Source organism: Podarcis melisellensis, assembly GCF_964234715.1.
Source record: "Podarcis melisellensis genome assembly, chromosome: 1".
NCBI classification, from domain to species: Eukaryota; Metazoa; Chordata; class Lepidosauria; order Squamata; family Lacertidae; genus Podarcis; species Podarcis melisellensis.
Genome location: NC_138528.1, coordinates 9,222,466 through 9,247,982, shown reverse-complemented (window position 1 = coordinate 9,247,982; position 25,517 = coordinate 9,222,466). Strand labels below are relative to the sequence as shown.

At 42.6% G+C, this 25,517-nt stretch overlaps 1 protein-coding gene across 2 annotated transcripts in view; it reads right to left on the bottom strand.

Moving 5' to 3' along the window:
* Positions 1-384: 384 nt before the first annotated feature.
* Positions 385-25,517, bottom strand: part of HIF1A (hypoxia inducible factor 1 subunit alpha) — a 36,744-nt gene continuing 11,611 nt past the window's right edge. Inside the window, exons 2-13 of one of the 2 annotated variants that reach the window (XM_081911320.1) lie at positions 12,891-13,081; positions 11,040-11,185; positions 10,804-10,888; positions 9,271-9,383; positions 8,081-8,283; positions 6,517-6,623; positions 6,182-6,329; positions 4,128-4,348; positions 3,656-3,936; positions 2,766-2,891; positions 2,059-2,432; positions 385-525 (exon numbers count right to left, since the gene is read on the bottom strand). In XM_081911320.1, the coding sequence (XP_081767446.1) occupies positions 402-525; positions 2,059-2,432; positions 2,766-2,891; positions 3,656-3,936; positions 4,128-4,348; positions 6,182-6,329; positions 6,517-6,623; positions 8,081-8,283; positions 9,271-9,383; positions 10,804-10,888; positions 11,040-11,185; positions 12,891-13,081 (2,119 nt within the window). In that variant the 3' untranslated portion in view covers positions 385-401. Of the gene's footprint in view, positions 529-2,058; positions 2,433-2,765; positions 2,892-3,655; positions 3,937-4,127; positions 4,349-6,181; positions 6,330-6,516; positions 6,624-8,080; positions 8,284-9,270; positions 9,384-10,803; positions 10,889-11,039; positions 11,186-12,890; positions 13,082-25,517 lie in introns of both variants that reach the window. The other variant, XM_081911319.1, reaches the window with a different exon arrangement.

Below are 25,517 nucleotides of genomic sequence, written 5' to 3'. Positions count from 1 at the left end.
TAAGGTGTGGGTTTGTCTTTATAAATTCTGGTCACCCTAAGTGTATGGTTCAAGTGGCACAGCAAGCAAATGTACCAGGCTACAAACATCAGCTCCAGGTAATGGACCAATGGGGAACGGAGAGGAGATAGGGCAAGCCCACCAAACCTTGTTCTGCCAGATACGTTCCAGGGTCTTGAGGCAAGAGAACTCATGTTAAAAAGGGATCCCTATGGTTCAGTGGTGCTGAATAGGATTATTTTTAAATGTTCAAACAACTGTGCCGTCACCTGATATGAAGGACAGAACCATGACCACACGGCTACAACCTGATTTAAATTACCACCACAGAAAATTTAAGCTTTTTTTTTTAAAAAAAGCAACAATCTCATGGTTTTTTTTAATACAGAGGGACTGTATATTTAAAAACTTACAATGCCCACTGCTTGGAAAAGCAAGCCATCTTGTTCCATTTTCCGTTTCCTCTGAATATTATGCAGAGCTATTAACTTTGGATTAATTTCTTCATTTGCTGCAGCAGTTGATCTACTGAAAATAACAAGTTCAGAAAGTTAATTCCCACTCCCCTCCAGACAAAAGTAAGCTCCACAATGCTTTCTTGCTTGTCAAAATGTGAGTTCCAAGGGGGTTGGGTTCACAGAACACTGATGTGTGTGGTACAACACAAAGAAGAGCATTGAATACAGTGGTATCTCGGGTTACATACGCTTCAGGTTACAGACTCCACTAACCCAGAAATAGTGCTTCAGGTTAAGAACTTTGCTTCAGGATGAGAACAGAAATCAGGCTCTGGCAGTGCAGCAGCAGCAGCAGCAGGAGGAGGCCCCATTAGCTAAAGTGGTGCTTCAGGTTAAGAACAGTTTCAGGTTAAGAACAGACCTCCGGAACGATTTAAGTACTTAACCCGAGGTACCACTGTAGCTACATACAGCTGGGATCACGTGGAGAGAAAATACAGTGTTCAGAGAGACCTGAAGATCATATTTCAGAGAGTAGGAACAGCCTTTAGGATATGCTCAAAGGTTTGGGGCAGGGTATGTGTGCATGACCAGCAGTGGTCAGTCAATGACAGGATGGGGTGCGAGGTCAACTACACCTCAGTAAGACTGAAGCAACTTCTGAGACAGACTGATGCCAAGAAAGTGGTGCAATCAAAGGTTTGCAAGTTCCCCCATGTAGAATATTCCCAATGCATATGAAACAATCAGCACATTGGGGGTGGAGGGAAGAAATAGTTTGGCAATGAAGACATCATACAAAGTTCCTGCTTTTCTGTTTCGGCTCTAACTTGCAACCCGTATCAGGGTTCCTGTGTAGAAGTTTGGCACCTATGGAAGAGTCATTGAAACTTTGCCCAAGGCAGCATTACCAGCAGCAATAAGTGCTGCCCGGAAGAGGAGCACACAAGTCTTTTTCAAGCAAAATACAAGCACAAGTGGTGGTGCGGTGGGTTAAACCACAGAGCCTAGGGCTTGCCGATCAGAAGGCTGGCGGTTCGAATCCCCACGACAGGGTGAGCTCCCGTTGCTCGGTCCCTGCTCCTGCTAACCTAGCAGTTTGAAAGCACATCAAAGTGCAAGTAGATAAATAGGTACCGCTCCGGTGGGAAGGTAAATGGCGTTTCCGTGCGCTGCTCTGGTTCGCCAGAAGCGGCTTAGTCATGCTGGCCACATGACCCAGAAGCTGTACACTGGCTCCCTCGGCCAATAAAGCGAGTTGAGCGCTGCAGCCCGAGTTGGCCACAATTGGACCTAATGGTCAGGGGTCCCTTTACCTTTAAACTATCCAGGCAGAGACTGATAACCTGAAGCCTAAACCTGGAATTGTGTTATAGGACAGTATTTGGCTGAAACCTAAATCTTCTTTGTAGAAGAATCAATAGGTATCAAGTCTACTGTGATACACAACCCCCTGCAGCAATACAGGAACCTTTTTTGCCCAGTGTGGGACTTCAACCCATGACTCTGAGATTAAGAATGTCCTGCTCTACCACCTGGGCTATGTGACTGGTTTTGAGATCAAGTGGGCAACATATTTTTTAAAAAACAAACAAACTACCTTTTACCCAGCGTGACTGTTAACAAGTTTGGCACTCCTGGACTCTGCTTCTCTTTCTGCTCTGTCGTGCCTTTTCCTTCTCTGACTGGAGACGCCGTTCGACTGAGATTCTCGGCATAGGGTGATGCTGGGGCACTGTTGGCTTCTATGACAATGTGAACAGGAGCTATCAGTGTCGTTGATTCATCCTCATGTTTGACCGTCGCAGGTAGTATCTTGTCTGCGGTGGGCTGAAATCCCGTGACGGTGCCCGCTTTGGAAGGAGGGCTTGCCGAATTGCTCTCCAGCGGAGAAAGCTGGTCAAAGGAACGCAGCTGGAAGTCATCGTCCATGGGTATGTAGGGCGCCAACATTTCCAGGTCTAAATCAGTTTCCTGAAATGTCAGCACAAGAAAGTGTAATTGCATCTTTTGACAGGGAAGTCAAGACTGCTGTGATGGTCAATCCAGCTTTAGGGTTCCCATCTACCAAACCTCCTGCCATTTCCAAATGTGGGAGCCCCATTTAAATGAACGGACACAGTGAGCAACACGGCTATGTACACAATTCTTGTGTTTTATCCCTCATCCCAGGTTGAACTGAGCATTCCAGCTTCCAGGTCACACAAGTTCTATCAAAAACACTGCACACTATTAGTAAACGTTTAAAAAACTGAATGCGGCCATAACGCAGGCCTAAAAAGTGAGTGTTTCCTCCAACGTGCTCACCTGCATAGAATATGGGTTTTTGGACTCTGGGTCTATTGCAAATAGCTTTTCCACCAGCTCCAACTTGAACTCGCTGTCGATCTCGCTGTCCACATTGAAGCAATAGTCATTAGGAGGACTACTGGGCTGTAAAGACAATCCACACCTCTATTCAACAAACTGTGCATTTCCCTCACCCAATTTTAAAAGTGGTCTATGTTCAAAGATTTCCCCATAATGCAAAGCATTAGAGCTTCCGTAATCAGGATGCTGCAGGATTCCAGGACCACACAGCCCGTGGCTGTTGCAGCTCACACATATTTAATGTCATAAATATATCCCCGAATTCAAGGGACACCCCCCTCGCCCTCACTAAAAATCATCTTTTTAAAATCTCCTCCTCAATCTAATAATCCTTTCCTTTGCTCATCAGTAAAGAAGGGTTGCAAGTTGTCAGATGGCAGAATTCTGTACAGCTCAAAAGGCTTGGCTTAAGCTGCCATCTGTTATGAGTCAAATGAAGCAAGAGGAGCTGTTCTGCAAGGTTCAATCCTCAGCATTTCAAGGTAGGGCTGAGTAAGAGACCTGTCTGAAATCCTGGGAATGCAGCTACCAGTCAAGAGTAGACAATACTGAGCTAGATGGACCAACATAAATCAGCTTTCTATGATCCTAAAGGAGCTTGATTTGTCTAGCTCTCCTGTTGCATCATTTCATGTTGAATCAGATTATGCTGACTGGATTGTTTTAAGCTGATAGTGAAATGTATGCTGCCCCCAAGCTTCTTGGAAGAAGGGCGGGATACAAAGCTGACAAATTTTGACATTGAAAATAGATATTTTATTTACAGGTCGGGCAACGGAGATTCAGTTAAAAATTACAGATCTGCAGCAGATTATCAGATGACTAACCTCAGGTGGGCTTTGGCTGGGGCTTCCGTCAGAAGGAGTATCTGGTTTTTCTTGCATCCGGCAGATGGAGAAAGCAAGGTCCAAGGGCTCTGTGCTGGGCTCCAGCTTGGACACCACCTCTCTATTGAGTGCTGGGTCCGCATTGCTACGGAGTGGCTTTGTAGCTTCGGAAGCAGGCAGAGGGGAAATGGCCAAATTTATACTCTGCAATTTCTCACTGGATGAGGGGAGCATTACATCGTTATACAAGGGAACGTCATCAAACTGCTGCTCATCAGACTCTACAAAAATTAAATAGAAAAGTCATCACCCTAAGTGTTGCGTCGCACCTTAAAGGGCCTCATTAAAAATCCAGCACATATTACGTTTGCGACACCCTGAGGGCATCCGGCAAAACATGCCGCTTGCTTTTAATGTACTTCATAGGCAACTCTGCCTGTCAGAAGGCTGCCGGAATTAAACACCCACCCACCATCATTGCTGAAATCCAGCGCTATTATGGTGTCTCCAGCTGCAGGAGCAAGGTAGGTTAACGCATCTGGCTCCTTCTTAAGCTTCTCATAGAGGCTGTTGCTGTCTTCCAGTTCAGTCTTGTCCAGTATTTTGATCATCCCCATCTCAGGGGAATCCACTGGTTTCAACATGCACTCGGTTTGCTGGAGTGAAAAAATCAAATCGCCCTGAACAATGCCACTGCAGAAGAGAAGAGGAGGGATGTTAGAGAGCACCTTGTAGCCTTTGATTCCCTAAGTTTATCACATTAATGGCTTCCAACACTTTCTATCTCTTTCCTGCTGTGGAATCCCTGAGTGTCTGCTGCAGGACCCCTGCTCGTTGCAGAGAATTTTACGGTGTTAACTCAGTCCATATGGTGAACTGACCACACATACCTATAGAACACATCAAACACTTCCCCCTATGGCTGCACATTGCAGGGAAAGATTGCTAGTAGCGGGCAAGCTGCTTTTCCAGGAAACTGATCTCCTGCTACTCATCTTCTCACTGAGGAACCCAGAACAATACTCTAAAACCACTGCAACACTTACTTGGGAATTAGCCTGAACTCAGTGGTTAGCAAACTCGTAAGACTGGGTTGGACATGTTCATTAGTAGCCTGGCAAGAGGCTTTCCGGATTAGTACAATATGAGAACAAATCTGAAGGATGCAGATAAAATAGAGATTAGTATGCGAAGTGTAACATCTCAGGCCACATTAATTTATCCAAGGTATGTTCTCTTGATGAAAGCCATAACACTGTAGTTATCTACACAGTTGATAAGCTGTTTCTCCCTATATATTTTGTTTTATATATTTAAGCATTATAAGATAGGAAGATATTTGTAGTCTACAACCTTTAAGGTAGAACATAAGAGTTCTATAGAACCCTTTTTAAAAACAAAAACAACTTTCTACTTGTTTGGAAAAGCCCTAATGAAGAGGCAAATATGGTGTGACAGATATCTGGTTCTGTTAAAGAATACAGATGCATCCTTCTATAGATTGTTCTTTTAGTGCACTATACACTAAGAGCACGCACTATGAGGTCTCACCAAAGGCGCAGTGGTTGTTCACAGAACATTGCCCTCTATGGCTCAATTGAGCCTCATTGACCCTTCCTCGCCCCCAACACATGCACGCAATACATATGCACATGGGTGTTAACATACACAATGGTGTAAGGCATTAGAAGGTACCGGTGGGTCCATTCAGTGTTCCATCTCTGAATGCTGCACGGTACTTGACTTCCAGAGAATGATTAAATTGCAAGGCAGATAGATTGTGCAGGTGGCATGTGCAGACATGTAACCCAGGCATGTTCCCTGCAATGGCAGTTCTGCTATTTGTATTAATGGGGTTAATATGCCCTGTGGGAGTCTGCATGACAGACTGGACTGCACACAAGCAGACTAGGATGCATTTACAGATACAGGTGTCTATTGGTGTTTTTCATTTTTAATATATATGCAGCATGATTCAGGCACAATCCAAGCTATAAAAATGTATGTGCATTGGGTGAATATTGTGTGTGTGTGTGCGTGTGTGCACACACGCTTTAACTGCCCCCCAATACAGAATGAGGCAACCCATAGGAATAAAAGAGCTACAGTACGACTCAAGATGTTACCATTTTCTAGTTAGCCTTGTTAGCAATTTCCTTGGGCATCTCTGACAGCATAATATGAAAATGGGCAAACACACATACAAACTGGGTTATATGAATTATGCATTCACACGGCAGGTTTTCATAGCTTCCCTTAAAATGGAAGGAGATATGTTTTGCTGGCAAAGGCAACAGTATTGAGAGAGAGAGAGAGAGAGAGAGAGAATAAATACCATGAACTACATAGATGATAGGTAGGTAGGTAGGTAAATAGATAGATAGTACCATGAACTACATAGAAGATAGGTAGGTAGGTAAATAGATAGATAGCCAGGCTGTTTAGGCATACTGATGTGACTAGACTGATCTTTGGCATTGAAAAACACCTACCCCTAAATACCCACAGGTAACACAGAAAGCTCACCTCAAGACATAATTCACACACACTATACACTGTGGCTGAGAATTCTTATTGTTGTATATGACGGTTGCTTGAGTCTCGACCCAAACATAGCCCCCGTGTTTGGCAAGCATTCTGTACTGCCCGGTGGTCACCTGTCCTTTAGCGAACACTGGAAGCAGAAAGAGACACACATTATTTACATTGTTAGGCAATGTCTAAAAGGTTAACAGTGAAACAATCCATAGCCTTTTAGAATGTTGCGGGCACTATGACGCGTGATAGCTAGAAGCAAGCAACAGAGAGTGTACTTCAGCCTGCAACTATCTCATTTCTAAAGCCACACACCCCTCACTTACTGTCATGATGTGTTTTGGTCAGATGATCAGAGTCCAGGGCATGATAATATTCATATATGGAGCGACCCAGGAGCTCATCGGGGTTGTATCCCATCAGTTCCGTAATCCTTGAAACAAAAGGGGGAAAGGATGTTAATTCAGTAATATTTCTACATATTGCAGGGCAGATAAAACTTTATTTAAGGTCAGGTATTTTGTTTTTTAATAAGGGCAGGTGACTTCAAGGAAAAGCACGGCCAGTCTGCAAGCTACTGAAACAAACACAAACCACTTGGTTAGCTACATTAGCAAATAAGTGGCTTGTGGCTTTTCAAAACAGCCGTATGAATTAATGTCACTTCCCATATTAAATGAGGACTCAGCTACACTGGTAAAGAAAAAGTGATTTATATGTGTTGCATGTGCAATATAACTTTGTGCCACCAGATGGTGACTTGGAGTCCTGTTTTTCTCTACCTGTTTTCCCTCTTTAAATTTACAATGCTTTAAACTGAAACGCCTCTTTGATGTGTCTAGATCCAGCCTGTGTGCTCCCTGTAAATAACTCATTTTTCAAAAAACGGGGAAGTCGCTTCCCTAATCTAATCAAGACGCTGATAACCAAGGCCCTCCAAGATTCTCATCATGCCCAACTAAATTGTTGCTTGTGCAAAATGACTTCTGCAAGTGCAACAGAACTTCCCCGCCCTCTGCTCCCCCTACCCAAAAAATATGCCTGGGGGGGGGGTGTCCCTTCAACCTTCCAGAGCAAATTTTGGGCAAGTGACACATGGAGAAGGGAGGTTCCACTGATGTCATTCCGCAAATGCAATGATACAGCCAATTCATAGGTATGTCTCCCTCCTACATTTTGCTTTTTATCGTAGCAGATATATGCCTCCTTATCACAACTAGCAGTAATTTAACACAGAAGGCAGTTGCTTCACGTCTGTGAATTCAAGTACAACTTTTAAGTCCAATTCATGCCACCAATTTCAGCTTGCCACAAGTTCTAATAATAACTGCCATCGCCATGCATCATATTCTGACTCTTAGTGAGTGTTTTGTTTCTTTGAGTTTTAGATAAGATGCATCCAGGGTATAAAATCAAGGGATGAAAATGTTTTGCATAAAGGTGTAACAGAAACTACATAAAATGCCCTTGGTGTTAACGGTGAGAATCACTTCTGCTCCAAGTTGAATGTTTAGAAGTGCCATGTTTTAGTTACTGGCTAGCATAACGTATTCAATTCTTTTGGCCACTGGGTGGCAATGTAGTGCGTTCTTGCCTCAATAAGTTTTTTTTAAAAAACACCACCTTGATTTTGGTTACAATCTTATGAAAAGGGTAAGCATAACTTAAAATGGAACATTCACCACGTAATTTATCTGGAAAGTATTTTGCATCATCAGCTTTCAGATTCTGGAGTTGCAAAACTTAAGGGTGCACCCAAGGACCTACCTGTTTAACTCTTGCCAAATAAAGTGCCAAGGAAACAGACAAGGCTAGTAACGACACGCAGATCCACCTACCACCATTCACACGAAAAGCCAGGCACCACTTACTTTCACTCAGAGCTTTTACCTTTCATCACAGTATGAAAATTTCATGTCAAGGCAGTGGCGGCTGAGGAACGTCTTGCTGTCCAAGGGGACTTCAATATTTGATGGATGGGGGATGGGTTCACAGATTAACACCAAACACGTCATGGGGGGCTTTTTATATCCACACACTGTCTGGTTGTTGCAATTGTCATAGACGCGAATGTGCCCTGTGCAATGAAGTACCTGGGTGTTGGGGTGAAAAGGAGAGCTTGGTTACCATATAGCAAAACAACAACAAACCTGTGATTACGTGAAACATACTCAATAAACACACAAGACGTAACCGGCTGTACTTTTGAATAAATAAGGTATACTACAATTTGATGTGGGACGCAGGTGGCGCTGTGGGTTAAAGCCTCAGCGCCTAGGACTTGCCGATCGAAAGGTCGGCGGTTCGAATCCCTGCGGCGGGGTGCGCTCCCGCTGCTCGGTCCCAGCGCCTGCCAACCTAGCAGTTCGAAAGCACCTCCGGGTGCAAGTAGATAAATAGGGACCGCTTACCAGCGAGAAGGTAAACAGCGTTTCCGTGTGCGGCTCTGGCTCGCCAGAGCAGCGATGTCACGCTGGCCACGTGACCCGGAAGTTTATCCGGACAGCGCTGGCCCCTGGCCTCTTAAGTGAGATGGGCGCACAACCCCAGAGTCTGTCAAGACTGGCCCGTACGGGCAGGGGTACCTTTACCTTTACTACAATTTGATACAATGAATAGTATACCTTATTTATTCAAAAGTACAGCCGGTTACGTCTTGTGTGTTTATTGGTTACCATATAGCACAAAGTAACGGAGGGAATCAAACAACACAAGTTGAAAGAGGTATTCTATGACAAGGAGCCTCACCATTCGGCAACTGAACTTTAGCTACCGACTCTAATTACCCGAGGAACATCAAAAGGCAGCAAGCTTATGTATCTAATTTGCAGCAAAAGCCTTGCTAATTTGAGCATTACTTTGATGCTCCTCAAAGGCTCACCGACTGCAAAAAACATTGGGTTCAATGGCTGGTGGGATTGCTAAAGTCTCCCCCCCCCCCCAGGTGCCTTCCTCCTCTATTTTTTTTTTTTGCCAAGTGTGCACAGCTAAACATGTACACATGTGTGTAAGCTGTGGGTCTACTGTAAATCTTGACACCAGCCATTCTAACGTCACATGTAGAGCACTTGTATGATTACCTTCCATGTGGCAGACTTTATATTGACAGTTCTTCCTCGGCTGGTCAATGTACACTTCATTCTGAGGAAAAAGCTGCGCTCCGTGTTATGTTCCTTCCCCTTTTTCACAGGACCTAATGCAAGAGTGTTAAATATCAGTATTATTCACTACTTCATGCAATATTGAATCCAGAAGGCAACAACTGAAATACAGACTTAATGCAGCAAAAATACTTTTACGGTTTCTTTTCCAGCAGAATTTAAAGCACTTTGGAGGGTTTTGGAGGGTGTCTAATGCTGTAGAAACTGCTGGAGTTGAGAACATGGCTACTATGTCAGTTTCAGGAAATGCAGCAATTAATACAGAAGTAGTCAATATTGTGGGAGACAGGTGCTCAGTGTAGATGAAAATTTAAAAGGCCTAGAGGACAACAACTCAGAAGTGGGTGGATTAACAGAATAGTATCAAGGCTGTTTTAGAATGCCTCTCCCCGCTTTTAATTAAAGGCAAACAAACAAATCCCGAGGCAGGTCAAACCAGATTTAGTTTATCTTCAAGAGGTACTTAAATGTACTTCTCAAGCACGTGCAGAAAACAGATCCTACCATTAAGATAGATGAACTGTTTTGCAGGTGAGAAAACCAGTACAGGGGACTGATATTTAAGTACACTTGCGATGAGGCACACAAATTAGTTTGTGCAAGTAACTGCAGCAACAATATCCTGTGTGAGGCAGATGCAGCACACTGATCCTGCTTAAGTTGTAATCCCACTGTTCCAAGTAAAAATTCCCTGTAGTAAGCTATGGCGCTTTATGCCAAAAGGCACAATTTATCCCTCGTTGTGCTGATGTAACCGTGGTTGCTCCACATCCAAAAGTTTTCACTTAATGAAACAGTGGCACTCGAGGGTCAAAAGACCAAGTGCTGCTAAGTATTTTGCATCCTCAGTACGGGTTGAAATTCTCTCCTGCCTAAAGATCACATATGTGTGTGGGACCACAGGCACATAGATTTGATTCATATAAACTCCTCAATCCATCAATGGCATGGGAAGGGTTGCATCTATGAGCGTATAGCACTACTCATTTTACAAGTGGCTGGCTCCCCAAGACCCTCAAAAGGGAGGCTTTTGCACAAGTACGGCCCAGGCATGTCTAGATCTAGGTGAGGGTTGCTCAAGTCATATATAGCCATATGTGCAAAGTAGGCAGGGGCTCTGGACCCACAAAGAGGATCCTTGGCTGGGTAAATGCATTTACCGAATCACAATTTCTAATCAATATATTAAAATCTGTATTTTATTTGTGTAACTCCCACTTTTTAGGGTTCAAACCCTTGCAAGGAAGCTTATAACAGTTAGAAAAGTACAACATAGCAAACCATGCAATGCAAAAACTTTTCATAACTTTTGAAAAGCAGCCTTGGGTGTTTCAGACTTAGTTTAGGTATCCTGGGTTAGGCTGTTCCTTAAATCAATCAAGCTTAATTAGTAGCAAGCAATCAGATGAGGCATGTGACCTGAAGTTAAAAGTTTGAATGTCTCTGTTTTACCATTCCGGTGGGTGAGCATTTCTCTCAACTCTTCCTGGTCACACGGATGAGTGAAATCAAACACACTGTGTCCGGTCAACTCGAACTGCAAAAGAAAAAGTTCAGTCTAGTAGTGTGTTTTCCATAGACACAACTGGACACAACCCAGGTTCAGTACTTTTAATGGGATTGTGGCTGTATTGTAGGAAAATATATTATTTCAGCTAAAGCGATGGGAGGAGATGCTGGTTTCCTACCTGTGTGAGCCCCATGCACTTGTTCACATTTTCAGACATGTAGATCATGTCTCCATCCTCTGAGAGAACCATGACAAATCCATCAAGAGCTTTTAAGTAAAAGCAATTCAGCTGTGTCTCCATTTCAGCTTCTGCCTCCAGGTCACCTAGACATTAAGACATCTACACATTAGATTTCAGACACCTAGGCATTAGACAAATTTGGTCAGTCACCAATGTTCATATTTCCTGTTTGATTCCACCAGCACTCATTCTTATCATCGCTAAAATACACCAGTCATAATAACGCTTTCAAGGTGGAAAGTTGGTGCTAATCAAAGATGAAAGTTGAAGAACTTATATAAAAGCTCAAGATGTTCTTTATGAAGGCTTCTTGTAGCCCGAAGGCTCATAAGGGACATTATACATTATAAAGTCAAAATTTTAGATTTGGGAGGACACTAAAACCTTGTCTGACTTTGAACATACACTACTGATACTAAGGATGTGACTGCAAGAGTACGCTATCAACTAATTAAATCTGATATGGGAAACATACAGGGTCTAAAGGAATGTTGGGAGAAGGCTACTGGTTACCAATCTGAGGATAATGCCTGGTCAAATATTTGGGAGACAAAGCCAGTGCATTCAATTTCCCAGATCCCTAGATTTGAATCTCTTACTCTGATTGTTGTTTAACTGCTTTAACTGTTTTGCTGTTTTAAATAGCTTGTTCATTGTATATTTAATTATGGGTGCTTTAATTTACTTGTTTTACTATGTATTTTAATTACAGGTAGCTCTATTTTTTGTAACTGGTTTAAATTATTATTATTTTGCTTCTTGGCTTTTATACCTGAGACGGGTAGGGTATAAATAATAAATTTGTTTGTTTGTGAATGAACTCTATGTTTCTTCTTGAAATGAAAGGCAGTTGTTAATAATAATAATAATAATAATAATAATAATAATAATATTGCCTCAACACTCCAGTATCTGAGATATTCATCACTATAGCAAAACTAATAAAAGTTTGTGAAATAAAACAGGAGAACCAGTTTAATGAAAAAATGAAGAATACTTGATTTTGTATGTTAGAACAAGACATGGAATGATAATGATAGTACTACTATGGTGTCTGTTCCAATTTTAATACGTACTTATGACCTATGCTACTCACATATCTTAACATCACAAATTTCTCAGGGAAAAGTCCTCACTCCATTAAGTACTTTCACAAGTGGATGAGATCACACGTTTGGCTCTCTCACGTAAATCAGGAACTTACAGTATGTGCCATCCAAGCATAGAGCAAACTAGTTTCAGCAAGTTTAGAGCACCGTGTGCCTTCAAACCATGCCCTGGGCCTTTTACTGTCTGTCTCCGCATAAACCAGGTATTAAAGGTTATGTAAAAGGTACATAAAATGGGCTTTTAAGAGATGGCAGAGGCAGCTGAGAAAATATTGTGGAAACAGTGGCAATTTAACCGAGCAGGGTATATATGCAAATAAACTTCGAAAAAGCTTGTGTTGCTGGCAGTCTTTAACAAAATGTTATATCTTCCAGAGCTCATCATTCTGTGGAAGTAACATTCTCTAGCAAAAGCAATGTCAGAGGGGTTGAGAGTGAGAGGATGACACACTTTGAGCTCCAACCACTGAAAAAAAGATAGTTCTTGGGGTTTTCCCCTCCAATTATTTCACGAAATGACCTTCCTGACCTCCAGGGGGTGGGGAGTGAAATTAAGCTGCTGGGAAATGATGCAATTTCAGATCATTGCAACACAAACACAAGAGTTAAAACTTCTGATTCACCGAATTGTTCCAAACCCTACTTTTCACTCCATCCTACTTCAACTGTAAAATCTCACCTGCATCAAGCAGTTTCCTCATGCGCAGGTAGCTGATCGTTAGCCTCATAATTGAGGCTTTGTCGAGATGTGCGCTCACATGGTGGGGAAGAGGCAACTGGTGAGCCAGTTCATAGAACACCTCCGATTCCTTGCTCCTCCTACACCTGGCTGCATCTCTGGACTTCTCCTTTCTGCGTTCTGAACTTATCCTGCGGAAATGAAGTTAAGCATGAGTATTTAAGACCATGTGTATTTGCCTTGTGTTTTCACTGAGGAATTATTGCCTCCAACCAACTACCTGAAGATAGAGCCACCATACCACTCTCCTAGCCACCTGAAAAACGCCACAGGTTTTTAGTCTAGAAGGGAGAAAGAACCTCAACCACGTAGCCTTCAGAACTGCACTTGAAAAGGGGTGGGGATCCCTTTAATCTGACATTCAGTGCTAGAAGAGTCTCCATAGGTGGTTTACAACTGTGTTCTTCAGCCTTGAACCCCCAGATGATGTTGCACTATAACTCCCATCCTCTTTGTCCATTGGCCAAGATGGCTGGGGATGGCAAGAGATGAAAAGCAGTGGTTTGCAAGCAGTTAACAATTCCTAGCAATTCCAGTACAGAGTTACTGCGTTCAGTGCGAAATAATGAAGTTTCAGAACTATTTCGAGCGCTTAACCAAAAACAAATGCCAAAACAACAAAATAATAATCACTGTTAAAATAATTAAATTTGTTTAGTCAGCCCGAAATAAGTTTCGGCTATCTTTGCAAAAGCCTGCAAGGTGCGGGCGACTGGGACTGCCTTGGGAAGAAATCCCATTTTGAGGGGCTACCACTAGTAGAAACCTTTGCCAACACCAGCCATGAGTCTGAAGGCCACAGTAGTAGAAACTCGAAAGCAAAGCAGTGCTAGCACGCCTGCCATGGTCAGGCACATGGCTCTACCTGTGGTACTGGCTCTATGTGTGGCACTGGTCCCACTGGAATAGCTCCACCAGAGTGGAGGGGAGGATAACCAGTAAGCCAGAGCAGCGGCTGCAGAGATATGCAAAGCCTGAAAGACGTAGCAGTGTAGGAAAGATGAGCAGGAGGGTAGGCACCACCCTCATACCAAGTTTTTGAAAGGTTGAGCTATTTTTTTCCAGTTACTGTTTCTACCCAATATAGCTTGCATTTCACAGCAGCTCAGATCTTCCTTGTAAGGCAATTCCTTTAAGCTATCCAGATGACTTACTCATGGAGAAACTGAGCAGCTATGCCTTTTGAGCAGGAATGCCTTATAAACCGCTTGGCATGCTTCCTCTGAGGTCCTATTCAAAGATCTCTCTTGGGGGAGGGAAAGGGTCGTACAGTGGTACCTCGGGTTACATACGCTTCAGGTTACAGACTCCACTAACCCAGAAATAATATCTCGGGTTAAGAACTTTGCTTCAGGATGAGAACAGAAATCGCACGGCAGCAGCAGGAGGCCCCATTAGGTAAAGTGGTGCTTCAGGTTAAGAACAATTTCAGGTTAAGAACGGACCTCCAGAACAAATTAAGTACTTAACCTGAAGTACCACTGTACAGGGGATGCGGGTGGCGCTGTGGGTTAAACCACAGAGCCTAGGACTTGCCGATCAGAAGGTCAGCAGTTCAAATCCCCGCGACGGAGTGAGCTCCCGTTGCTCGGTCCCTGCTCCTGCCAACCTAGCAGTTTGAAAGCACATCAAAGTGCAAGTAGATAAATAGGTACCACTCCAGCGGGAAGGTAAACGGCATTTCCGTGCACTGCTCTGGTTCGCCAGAAGCGGCTTAGTCCTGCTGGCCACATGACCCAGAAGCTGTACGCCAGCTCCCACCGCCAATAATGCGAGATGAGCGCTGCAACACCAGAGACGGCCATGACTAGACCTAATGGTCAGGGGTCCCCTTTACCTTTACCACTGTACAATATACCCTGGATCTGCAGCATCACTTTTGTAATATGAGCTCACCTTCCAATTTGTTTCACCCCCCATTTGTTTAAAGAAGACAGAGAAAAGTCTATGCAAAATCATTATTTTCGGTAGTTTCACTTCTGTTACCACTTCGTCATGTGACCCTTCTCTGCAGAATTTCTACTCTAAAAATTCTCTGTGTTGTGGCAATTACAAGGAAATTCACCAGCTGAGCCAAGAATTGTTCTAAAAATCAAATATACTGCAAATGTTCGTTTTTGCTTTGCTTTGCTGAAGGGTAGTACGTCTCCTCAAACTGAGAGGCAATTTTGTTAACTTTGAACTACTGTGCACACCTAGGGCTAATCCAAAATGTGACCGAGTGGCCACCATTTCACAACAAACTGTGATTTCCACCCCCCACCCCCGTTTTCATACACAAAATTATTAATACTACATTTATATCCCACTTCTCCTGGCAGGAGTTCACGGTGAGAGGCGCAAAGTCCCCCTATGAGCTTCATGGCTGAGTGGGAATTCAAACTCTGGTCTCCCAGATCCTAGTCTGACATTAACCATTATATCAATATTGTTTAATATATAACCTTTAAAGAGTTCATTTTAATCTTAGCTACCTTGGGTAGCTTATGATGGAAAGGCAATGTACAGACGTAATAAAAGGCGATTGGAGAAATTCAAGGAAAACAGGTCTGCCCGCACCTATTAACCGCAATGTGATGGTTCAATAAGCTACTGATAAGGAGCAGGGGCTGTTGACTTCAGAAGGAGTTTTGACTACAGCACTGAAAGGTTGGGCAAGATGAGAGGGAGGTTTGTGGGACTTTAGGGAGGATTGGCACAGCAGTGCCGTGAGGAATGATTTGGCAGCAAGAGGCAGTGAATTGTTGAGAAATGTGTAGGAGAGTCTATAGTTATAATTAGCTATAAAGTGAACTATTTGGAAGGTGGAGGAAGAGCAGAGAGGGTGATTTTTAAGGGCTCAGTGTGCTGGGTTTCGTGGGAGGAGAGTTGGAAGGGAGCTCCTGTGGCATTCGGACTAGCAGAGTGAAAGGCAAGATGGAAGATAGTGAAGAAAACAGAACAGCCAGCATAAAAGTGACCAATGGGGAGTTGAAAGGCAGTTTTCAAACGATGCTTGCAGCTAAGGTATTGTTTTGTGTTTGATGAAGGATGTAAGCTGCCGAGACTATCTCAGAAGATATGAATTATTGAAATAAATACATAAAATTAATAGCCAGCTCTGGAGGTTTTCCAGGAGGCATTTATTAATTAATTACAAATCTAGGTTCTCTAGGTGACAACATTACCAGTGTGGTAAACCTGACAGATGAGATGGGTCTTTTGTCTGATCCTTATGTTAATATAGCTTATGTTAATATAGATCTTATCTTACAACAAGTGTAGGGGCTCTTCGGCTCTCCAGATATTGCTTAACTACAATACCCATTGGCCATGCTTGCTGGGGCTGATGGGAGCTGCAGTTCAGCAAACATGAGGAGGGTGAAATGTTACCCCACATCTGCCTTACAAGGCTGTAAATATGGTTCAACACTCTGAACACTCAAGTAGTATTATAAAAAGAGCTACGTGGTTATTAATAAAACTATTCCTAAAATATCACATATTGCTACCTGAATTATGAGCAAGGTTGCCCGCAATCAATTGATTCAGTGTACCAAGGATGGAGCCATCAAGCATCTCAGCTGCACAACCCATCTGTTTCAACGATGAAGCCAGACCCACTAAAATGATCTAGTGCAGCAAGCACTTAAATTAATTTAGATATGATTAACTGCCACTTCTATCGGATTGTGATGAAACACACACACACATAAACAATTCAGTCAAATGAAATATTTAACTTCAAAAGGCTACTAATAAGCCTATTCATAAAGCTATTACAACATTTAAGAGGAGGCAATTTCTCTTGCAGCTTCCAACAAGTGGTATTTCAAAAGCGCGCAAGCGCACACACACACACACGACTGCTTTCCACAAGCCACCCAAATGGAACCCAGCCATCAGCATTTAAAAACTTCTGCCTTAGTTCATGGTTCATTGCCATTTCCACTTTGTGTGTTTCTTCTTCTTGCATACTGGGACAAGAGAATTGTTGTACGAGAAAGCTACATTCAAACAATGTAGCTGAGATCACAGAATCGTAGAACTGTAGAGCTGGTAGGGACCCCCAAGGGTCATTTATTCCAACCCCGACAAACAAACACATTCCACTATGGCAAGCGCAACCTAGGTTTAAGGTGCTGTTTGGCATCTAGCTTATATCAGAGTTTCAAATACTGGCAAGGAAGCCTGTATAAAAAGCACCAGAAATGTTACTTGATGTTTCATGATAACAATATGGCTAGAGTAATATCTCACCCTCCAATAAGGGTCTGGAAGTTGCTTCATATATTATATGCCATTGACACCTCTTGCAGCAACTGAATAAGCTGTGGCAATGTTGCAGAGGTGTGGGGCTGGCAGAAAAGTCCTTCTGCCAGTGACTAAACTGCTCTAATAGTAAGGATCGTCAACTGTGATTCGCAGAGATGCTCCAATCTGGGTTTGGAGGCGAGAAATAAAAAGCAAAGCTGTAAGACGAGGTGCAGCTGGGGTTTGGGAACACAGCATGTCAAAAGAGAGAAGAGTAGGAAGGTAGGAAAGGGCTTTTTTAAAAGGCTAGCGGTTCAAAGAAATGGGAGAAAAATGGCAGTGGGGAAGGAAATGAACTGGCAAGAGAGAAGGAACAGTATCTTCTGGGTGGAAAGTTGAAGTTCATCGGGTTGTTTTAAATAGCCAAATACTCGCAGGCAGGCCTGATTCGTTTTGGATTCCTCAGAACTCGCTGCTGTGTCTGTTGGAAAGGGTTGGCCCACACCCTGTGGGTGCTGCCAAGCCGCTCCCATCTCTCTTGGCAACATCTGCTTTTTCTGCCTCTGGCAACACCTGTCAGTCAATGTACCCTTCTTGAACACAGCTTACATTACTCTTTCCACATTGTGTTTTTAGACATAACTATTGACAGGCAGAAGCACTCCTCTGTCACAAACACAATGCGGATGGCAGCTCCCCAAGTTACACAAAGAACTAGGTCGGCAGGATTTGTACAACTTCCTACTGCCTTGGAGTCCTGTCAAGGTAACTCAGGACTTGAAGCATATTTACCAGAGGGATGTTGTTTATCCACAGCACAAACTGAAGAGGGATTCATGATGCAGGCGATATAGTAGAGTTTTATGCTTTGTTCTATTTATAAGCTACCTTGGGGGTCCTTTTGTCACTGAAATCATGGGACCGTGGAGAATGGACTGAAACCATGCCAGGGCTGTGGAGCCTGTGGCCCTCCAGATAGGGTAAAACTACAACTCCCATCATTCCTGTCCCCTGGCCATACTGAATGTTGGCCTTCAGTAAGATTTCTGGGGCCCCAGGCTCCCCAGCCCTGGAATAGACTGTTGCTAACTTTTTAATGATAGCCAGGGCTGTGCATACATCATGCTGTTTCTCCTTGCAAACAGCCATCCAGGGCCTTGCGCCCCCCCCCCCACTGCCAGTATCTTATTCAACCACATTTAAGGCTTCCATAAGGAGAAAACATTGTATACAAGTGTTCAAGGCAACGTTCACAGTCATAAGGCTTGAAGACTCCTCTCTAACAGCTGCCACCACCACCACTAAAGGCAAAAGGAGAGTTTCTCAGGAAGCAAGAGCTCTGTGGCCACTTCCACATTTGGTGTTTTCTCAGCACTTCTACAGAATTGTGGCATGCACACAGGGATCTGCCAATAATGATAAGTTATGATGAGTACAGGGTAGCACTCAAGATTTGTCAATGTTCCACCTGTGGTTTCATCTGTCTTGTTAAAAACAAAAGTCTTGTTTTTCTATTCGCTCTCAGCTCTAGGTTACCTCTACTTTGCTCAGGGCTTTTTCAGACAATAATGCAAACCTTATACTTGAGACCATTCTCATCAACCAGCATGCATACTGTTTGGCACAGTGGTACCCAACTTGGAAGCCCCCAGATGATGTTTGACTCTTAACTCCCAGCAGCCCCAGCCAACAGTGCCAATGGTCAAAGATGTAAGAGGTTGTAGTCCAACTACATCTGGAAGTCGTCATATTTGCTATCTCTGATTTAGCCCAATGTTGCTAATGTACTATTAGTAGTAATGTTAGTAGTAAAAAGAATTATCAATATATTGCATTTTATTTCAAGAAGAGCTACCAAGGCAGATGAGAGACAAAACCCAACAGCAAAATAGTAAGAATAAAGCCAATTATAAAACTACAAGCATCCATAATTAACACACACAGTAAAACAACTACATTAAAACACCCAAAATTAAATATCTAACAAGGGCAACCAGACTGTCAATACCGATGGGGCCTCCCATATTTCAGCAGGCAGAGCATTCCACAGTACTGGTGGCACCAGAGAAAAAGCCCACCTCCATGTTACTACAAGCTGACATTCATCACACCATGACAAATCTAACTAACCAGGTTCAATTTGCAGGTCTTAAGGTCCGTATAGTTAAAGCCATGGTTTTCCCAGTAGTGATGTATGGAAGTAAGAGCTGGACCATAAAGAAGGCTGATCGCCAAAGAATTGATGCTTTTGAATTATGGTGCTGGAGGAGACTCTTGAGAGTCCCATGGACTGCAAGAAGATCAAACACATCCATTCTTAAGGAAATTAGCCCTGAGTGCTCACTGGAAGGACAGATCCTGAAGCTGAGGCTCCAATACTTTGGCCACCTCATGAGAAGAGAAGACTCCCTGGAAAAGACCCTGATGTTGAGAAAGATTGAGGGCACAAGGAGAAGGGAATGACAGAGGACGAGATGGTTGGACAGTGTTCTCGAAGCTACAAACATGAGTCTGACCAAACTGCGGGAAGCAGCGGAAGACAGAAGTGCCTGGCGTGCTCTGGTCCATGGGGTCACGAAGAGTCGGACACGACTAAACGACTAAACAACAACAACAACAATGCCCTTACCAGGCAGTGAAGAAGACCACATCTTAAGCTTTAGGGAGGGATTATGGTTTAACAACAACTGACTTCTGCAGACGTATTTCAGTTTGGCTGCTTCTCCCTATATAATTGCTAAATAAAAAAGAATTGATACTGGTGGTGACCTTTTTTCACTGTTATTGTTTGTGTATACACTCCCAGAGTGGTAATTTTCTGATTCCATGGGTGGTCTTCCTGATTGAGGACTTAATGCCCTCACTGGAACAGCAACAATAGTAATTAAGTCCTCTATTTATAAAATACATGCAAACAGCACTTATGCTCTGCCAATACTTTTGGATTCTGAAACAACTGCTATCATACATTTAGTATGATTACCAAGAAATGCTGTGATGATCACCTAAACACTGCTGAAAGGAACTATCTCCACCAATATTATATATTAGCACCACCTACTTCATTATACAAGGCCTTAAAAGTGTTTCCTTTATTGCAGATTGATTTATGTTACTATATCCTCTGTTCTAAAAGTTATTCAAAATAATTAAGCTGTCATCACCCTTTCCATATTTTTTTTGCAAGTGAAATTCATATACAACCACTTATAAAAATAAAACACAAAACATTACATTTTTAAACACACATAGATTTGGCCTTGCCAGTAGTCTCATTTTTATCCTGTGAAAACTCTTCCCATCTCCATTTTACAGTAATTATGTATAAAAACCAGGAAATAATCACTCCTGTTCCAAGTCTTCACATGCAGTCTCCAGTATCACATGGTTTTGAGCTTCATTTCTGAAGACATTCTGAACACATTTCTGTGTTCCCCTTTTCCCAACATGTAAAACTAGCCAATAAAACAGATGGTTAATTAAGTGCTATCTGGCCATTTGTGAAAAGGAAAAGCAAGGAGGGTTGGCCGCAGCCTCTCTTCAGGAACTGGATGCTTGTTTGGTCTGGGGCAGGGCCTGTGAAAGCTAGATGAAGCACCAAAATAAGGGTAAATGCAGAAAGCTTGGAGAAAGAGTGTAGGGTGATTAAGAAACTAATAGGAAAAGGGCTCAAATATCTAGGAATAGCACAGCCTTGAAGGTGAATCTCTGGGCCGTTCTGTCTCAGTGGGGGCCTGAGAGTGCCTGGGGTGTATACACAAACTAGGTAAAGGTAAAGGGACCCCTGACCATTAGGTCCGGTTGCGGCGCTCATCTTGTTTTACTGCCTGAGGGAGCCGACGTTTGTCCACAGACAGTTTTTCCGGGTCATGTGGCCAGCATGACTAAGCCGCTTCTGGCGAAACCAGAGCAGCGCACAGAAACGACGTTTACCTCCCCACCGGAACGGTACCTATTTATCTACTTGCACTCTGACATGCTTTCTAACAGCTAGGTTGGCAGGAGCAGGAGCTCACCCTGTTGCGGGGATTCGAACTGCCAACCTTCTGATCAGCAAGCCCTAGGCTCTGTGGTTTAATAATAATAATAAATTTTTATTTATATCCCTCCCTCCCCAGCCAAAGCCGGGCTCAGGACGGCTAACAACCACAGCGCCACCCGCCATAAACTAACTAAATATAAATTCAGGTAGGTAGCCGTGTTGGTCTGATGTAGTCGAAATAAATAAAAAATAGTCCAGTAGCACCTTAGAGAGCAACTAAGTTTGTTATAGGTATCTGCTTTCGTGTGCTTACTTTCGTGTGCATGGTAGCTGAAAGCTGTACCCCGGCTCCCTCGGCCAGTAAAGCAAGATGAGCACCGCAACCCCAGAGTCGTCCATGACTCGGCTAAAGGTCAGGGGTTCCTTTACCTTTAAGGTGCTACTCAACTATAATTTTTTATTTTAACTAAATATAATTTAAGCTGTTTTTCAGGCTTAGCTCAAGTACAATTCCCAGGGTAGATAAACATTTTTTTTTTTTTTAAAAAAAGACTTGACAAGAGTTACATGTCTATCTGCTTTCATATAAAAGGCCTGTCTTTTCAAGTTTATAAAATGGCAACTATAGAAGCCCCCAACAAATAAAAGATCAAAGGTACAAAGGCAGCTTGGGAAGTTGAAGGAACAAGATGGCAACTCATATTTCTGAAGTCCTGTCCAACCAATCAGCCATAATCAGTGTGCACATACGTCTCACAGAAACACTGCTGTATTTGTTGCTTAGATTATATATCTGGGTTTCTAACACTGGTTTTAATCTCTTACAGGAATGCAACTCAGAAAAAAAGGAAACAGAAAGAAGTTATCAGTGTCCTAATCCAATATTTATGCTTACAGTCAAATGACAAAATTTATTTTTGCTTTTATGGTAAACCATGCTTAAATTCCACAGAAGGTCTTATGCGGCTGCTGAGTCCCTTAGTAGAAATTGTAAATGATGGAGCCAAATTTCTTGAGAACTACCGTTTTTAATTTACAGGACGTTTGCTAGAATAGCAGTAATCTGACTCTGCATATACTTCTAAGGGAGCGGGTGGGGGTGGGCAGGGTTCTATAGTGAGAAATCAGTGGCAAATGTTTTTGGTCACAAAGTAGGAATATTTTCCAAAAACTGAAAGCCTGAGCACAGAACAATGGAGGATAGAACTTGCACAGCCCATACCATTTCTTCCTGCTGAATAAATACTACATCTGGCACTCCTTATGCGGCAGCGTTGGGAACTACAGCTTACCCCATTTCATAGAATAGAATAGAATAGAATAGAATAGAATAGAATAGAATAGAATAGAATAGAATAGAATAGAATAATAGAGTTGGAAGAGCCCACAAGGGCCATCGAGTCCAACCCCCTGCCAAGCAGGAAACACCATCAGAGCACTCCTGACATATGGTTGTCAAGCCTCTGCTTAAAGACCTCCAAAGAAGGAGACTCCACCACACTCCTTGGCAGCAAGTTCCACTGTCGAACAGCTCTTACTGTCAGGAAGTTCTTCCTCATGTTTAGGTGGAATCTTCTTTCTTGTAGTTTGGATCCATTGCTCCGTGTCCGCTTCTCTGGAGCAGCAGAAAACAACCTTTCTCCCTCCTCTATGTGACATCCTTTTATATATTTGAACATGGCTATCATATCACCCCTTAACCTCCTGTTCTCCATTTGCTTGACTTACCAGCATTATCAAACTCACATGTACTACTGTGTCCCAAAACTTCTCCCACTATTGTATTAGGTTTGATATATACTGTATAGCTAAATAATTCCAGCCTGCAACATCCTATAGCTGCTTCCAGGGACCGCAAAACCTAATAATGTAAGTAAAACGGTTGGGAAGGTTAAACAACAACAACAACAAAGCTGTAAGATCTGCACTCTAAATTTTAAATGGATCGGATACTCAAGCCTGACTACTGAACTGTTTTGCTTCTAAGTGTTTTATTCCAAAAAGATAAATGTGCAAGTGCAATGAAGGGTTAATGAAAAGGCAGCTCGTGATTTATGCTCAGTGAATGATAAAAGATTGCAATCCACAAAATTAATTACTCCAAAGTAGTGTCACTGAAGTCAACCATGGGGATTAAGTCTCCTGGTGATTTGAGAGGTATACAATCATTTTATATGACTATTGTAAATTAGACTAATGTACCACCATTAAGCAAGTATTTACATTAGTGCTGGAGAATACAGTGGTACCTCGGGTTACATATGCTTCAGGTTACAGACTCCGCTAACCCAGAAATATTGCTTCAGGTTAAGAACTTTGCTTCAGGATGAGAACAGAAATTGTGCTGCGGCGGCAGCAGGAGGCCCCATTAGCTAAAGTGGTGCTTCAGGTTAAGAACAGTTTCAGGTTAAGTACGGACTTCCGGAACGAATTAAGTACTTAACCCGAGGTACCAATGTACCTCAAAACAAGCAACTCAGATGCCCAAACAAAACAGTCCACCTGCATAAACAGAGGAAAACTTATTCCTTCTGCTATTTTTTTTTCAGGCAGTCCGGTTAAAGGAGCTGCTCTTGCGTTTTTATCCTAACACCTCAAAACATTAAGTTGCTCTCCAGAAAATGTGTCCTGCAAACAAGACAACTCTCGAAAAAGTAAGCCCTGTAAACAAGACAATTCTTTTAAAAATAACACATTTACAGGCAACCTTTACACAAGCTCAAAGCAGCTTTCAACAAATAATCAGATAACCAAGCTTCAGTGCCTACAAAATAAGAGACAGCACTAATTTGCATTCTGTAGGTTATTTGGCTTCAGGAAAACCACCACACAATTCATTGGTATTGTACATGTATCTTCTTTTCTCGGCAGTTGCCTGTAAGTAAGGTGTTACTGTATCGGGCTGGGCTGGGGTCTAGAGGAAGTGGTAATTCACCAGAAATTATAGTACAGTGGCAAAAACTAGAGTTCCTTTGAAACTCCAGAAAATGAGATACACAAAATAAGGTAATGTAATATTTTTCTGGACCAGTTTATTGAAAGAATATGCAAGCTTTAGGTAATTGTCTGGTAGAATGGAACTGTTGTTGTGCTTGTTATTTTATTTATTGCATGTTATATCCAAACAATAATTACTTTTAACCAAACTGATTACATACATTTTCACCAACAAAAATTGATCCAAAAAATATCAATTTATCTGGCTTATAACTGTTTTTTTTCTTCAGCTACCTGTCTTTGATTTTTCCTTAGCATTTTATCCAGTATTTCTTTCTGGCTTTTAAGGATATATGTATTTTGTACTTAAATACAAAATGAGACCATCAGGGGACAACTAGATATCAAATGTTCCTTGGGTTAGGATTCCAGAGAGCCTCAAAAAGACGACACAGGCAACCTTGGTGAGGTTGTGAATGTATTGCTCAAACACATACACACAGCTTCCAAAGACTTTGTTATTTATCTGTCAACTTCCTATCTCATATGGCTGCAAAGAGGAAACTATAAATATATAGCTAATGTTATGAGACTGTGTGTACCAGGACCTCACAGCAGGCTTCACAGACAGAAGCAGACTGACAAAAAGTTCCCTTGAAAGATGGAGTATAGCCCAGCACATTGGGTCCAATCTTCCAGGGGTGAAGATGGCTTTGTCAGGCTGCTTGTTACAGTGGAAACAAACAAAAAATCCCACTAATAAAAAGGAAGAAGGGGCTGATGAACCTAAATTCAGAGGTCAGAAATGAGTTCAATTATTATAATTATCATCACCGTTTATTTACAGAGTGATACCAATAATCAGCAGGACCATGATACTGCTATTCCTACTGGGAAGTGCCATCACAGAACTAGAGAGTCAGTGAAGCTCCATTAGTGCTCCACACTTCAATCTCTGATTCAAGCAGAAGCTGTTCCTTCCATCCCCTCCTTGGAGGACCACTGACAAGTTTAGTTGTGTATTGGGGGGTGGCGCAGATCCTTCCCTATCAGCAAGAAGGGATTTTACCATGGATAGAGAATTCTTCTGATTCCCATCTCTCCTTCCATCATTTACTATCCACTTCCGGGTATGCTGAAGGACAGACTTGTTACAGCTATTGTTGAATTACATTGGCTGTTGCCCGATCTCATAGGGATGGGGCAAAGCTGGTTCACAGCTTGCTGCAGGTTAGCATTTGAAAATAAAACTCAGACGAGGGTCTGGATGAGCAGGCATTCTAGCAAACAGAAAGTAGGAGTCTGTGGTCCTATCCCTTTGTTTTGGCTGACCACAGAGGTCACAACTACAGTAGCCTTCTGTCCTTTCACTTTGCTCCCATCTTTCCCCCACTTTGCCATCCTGTTTTGGAGCT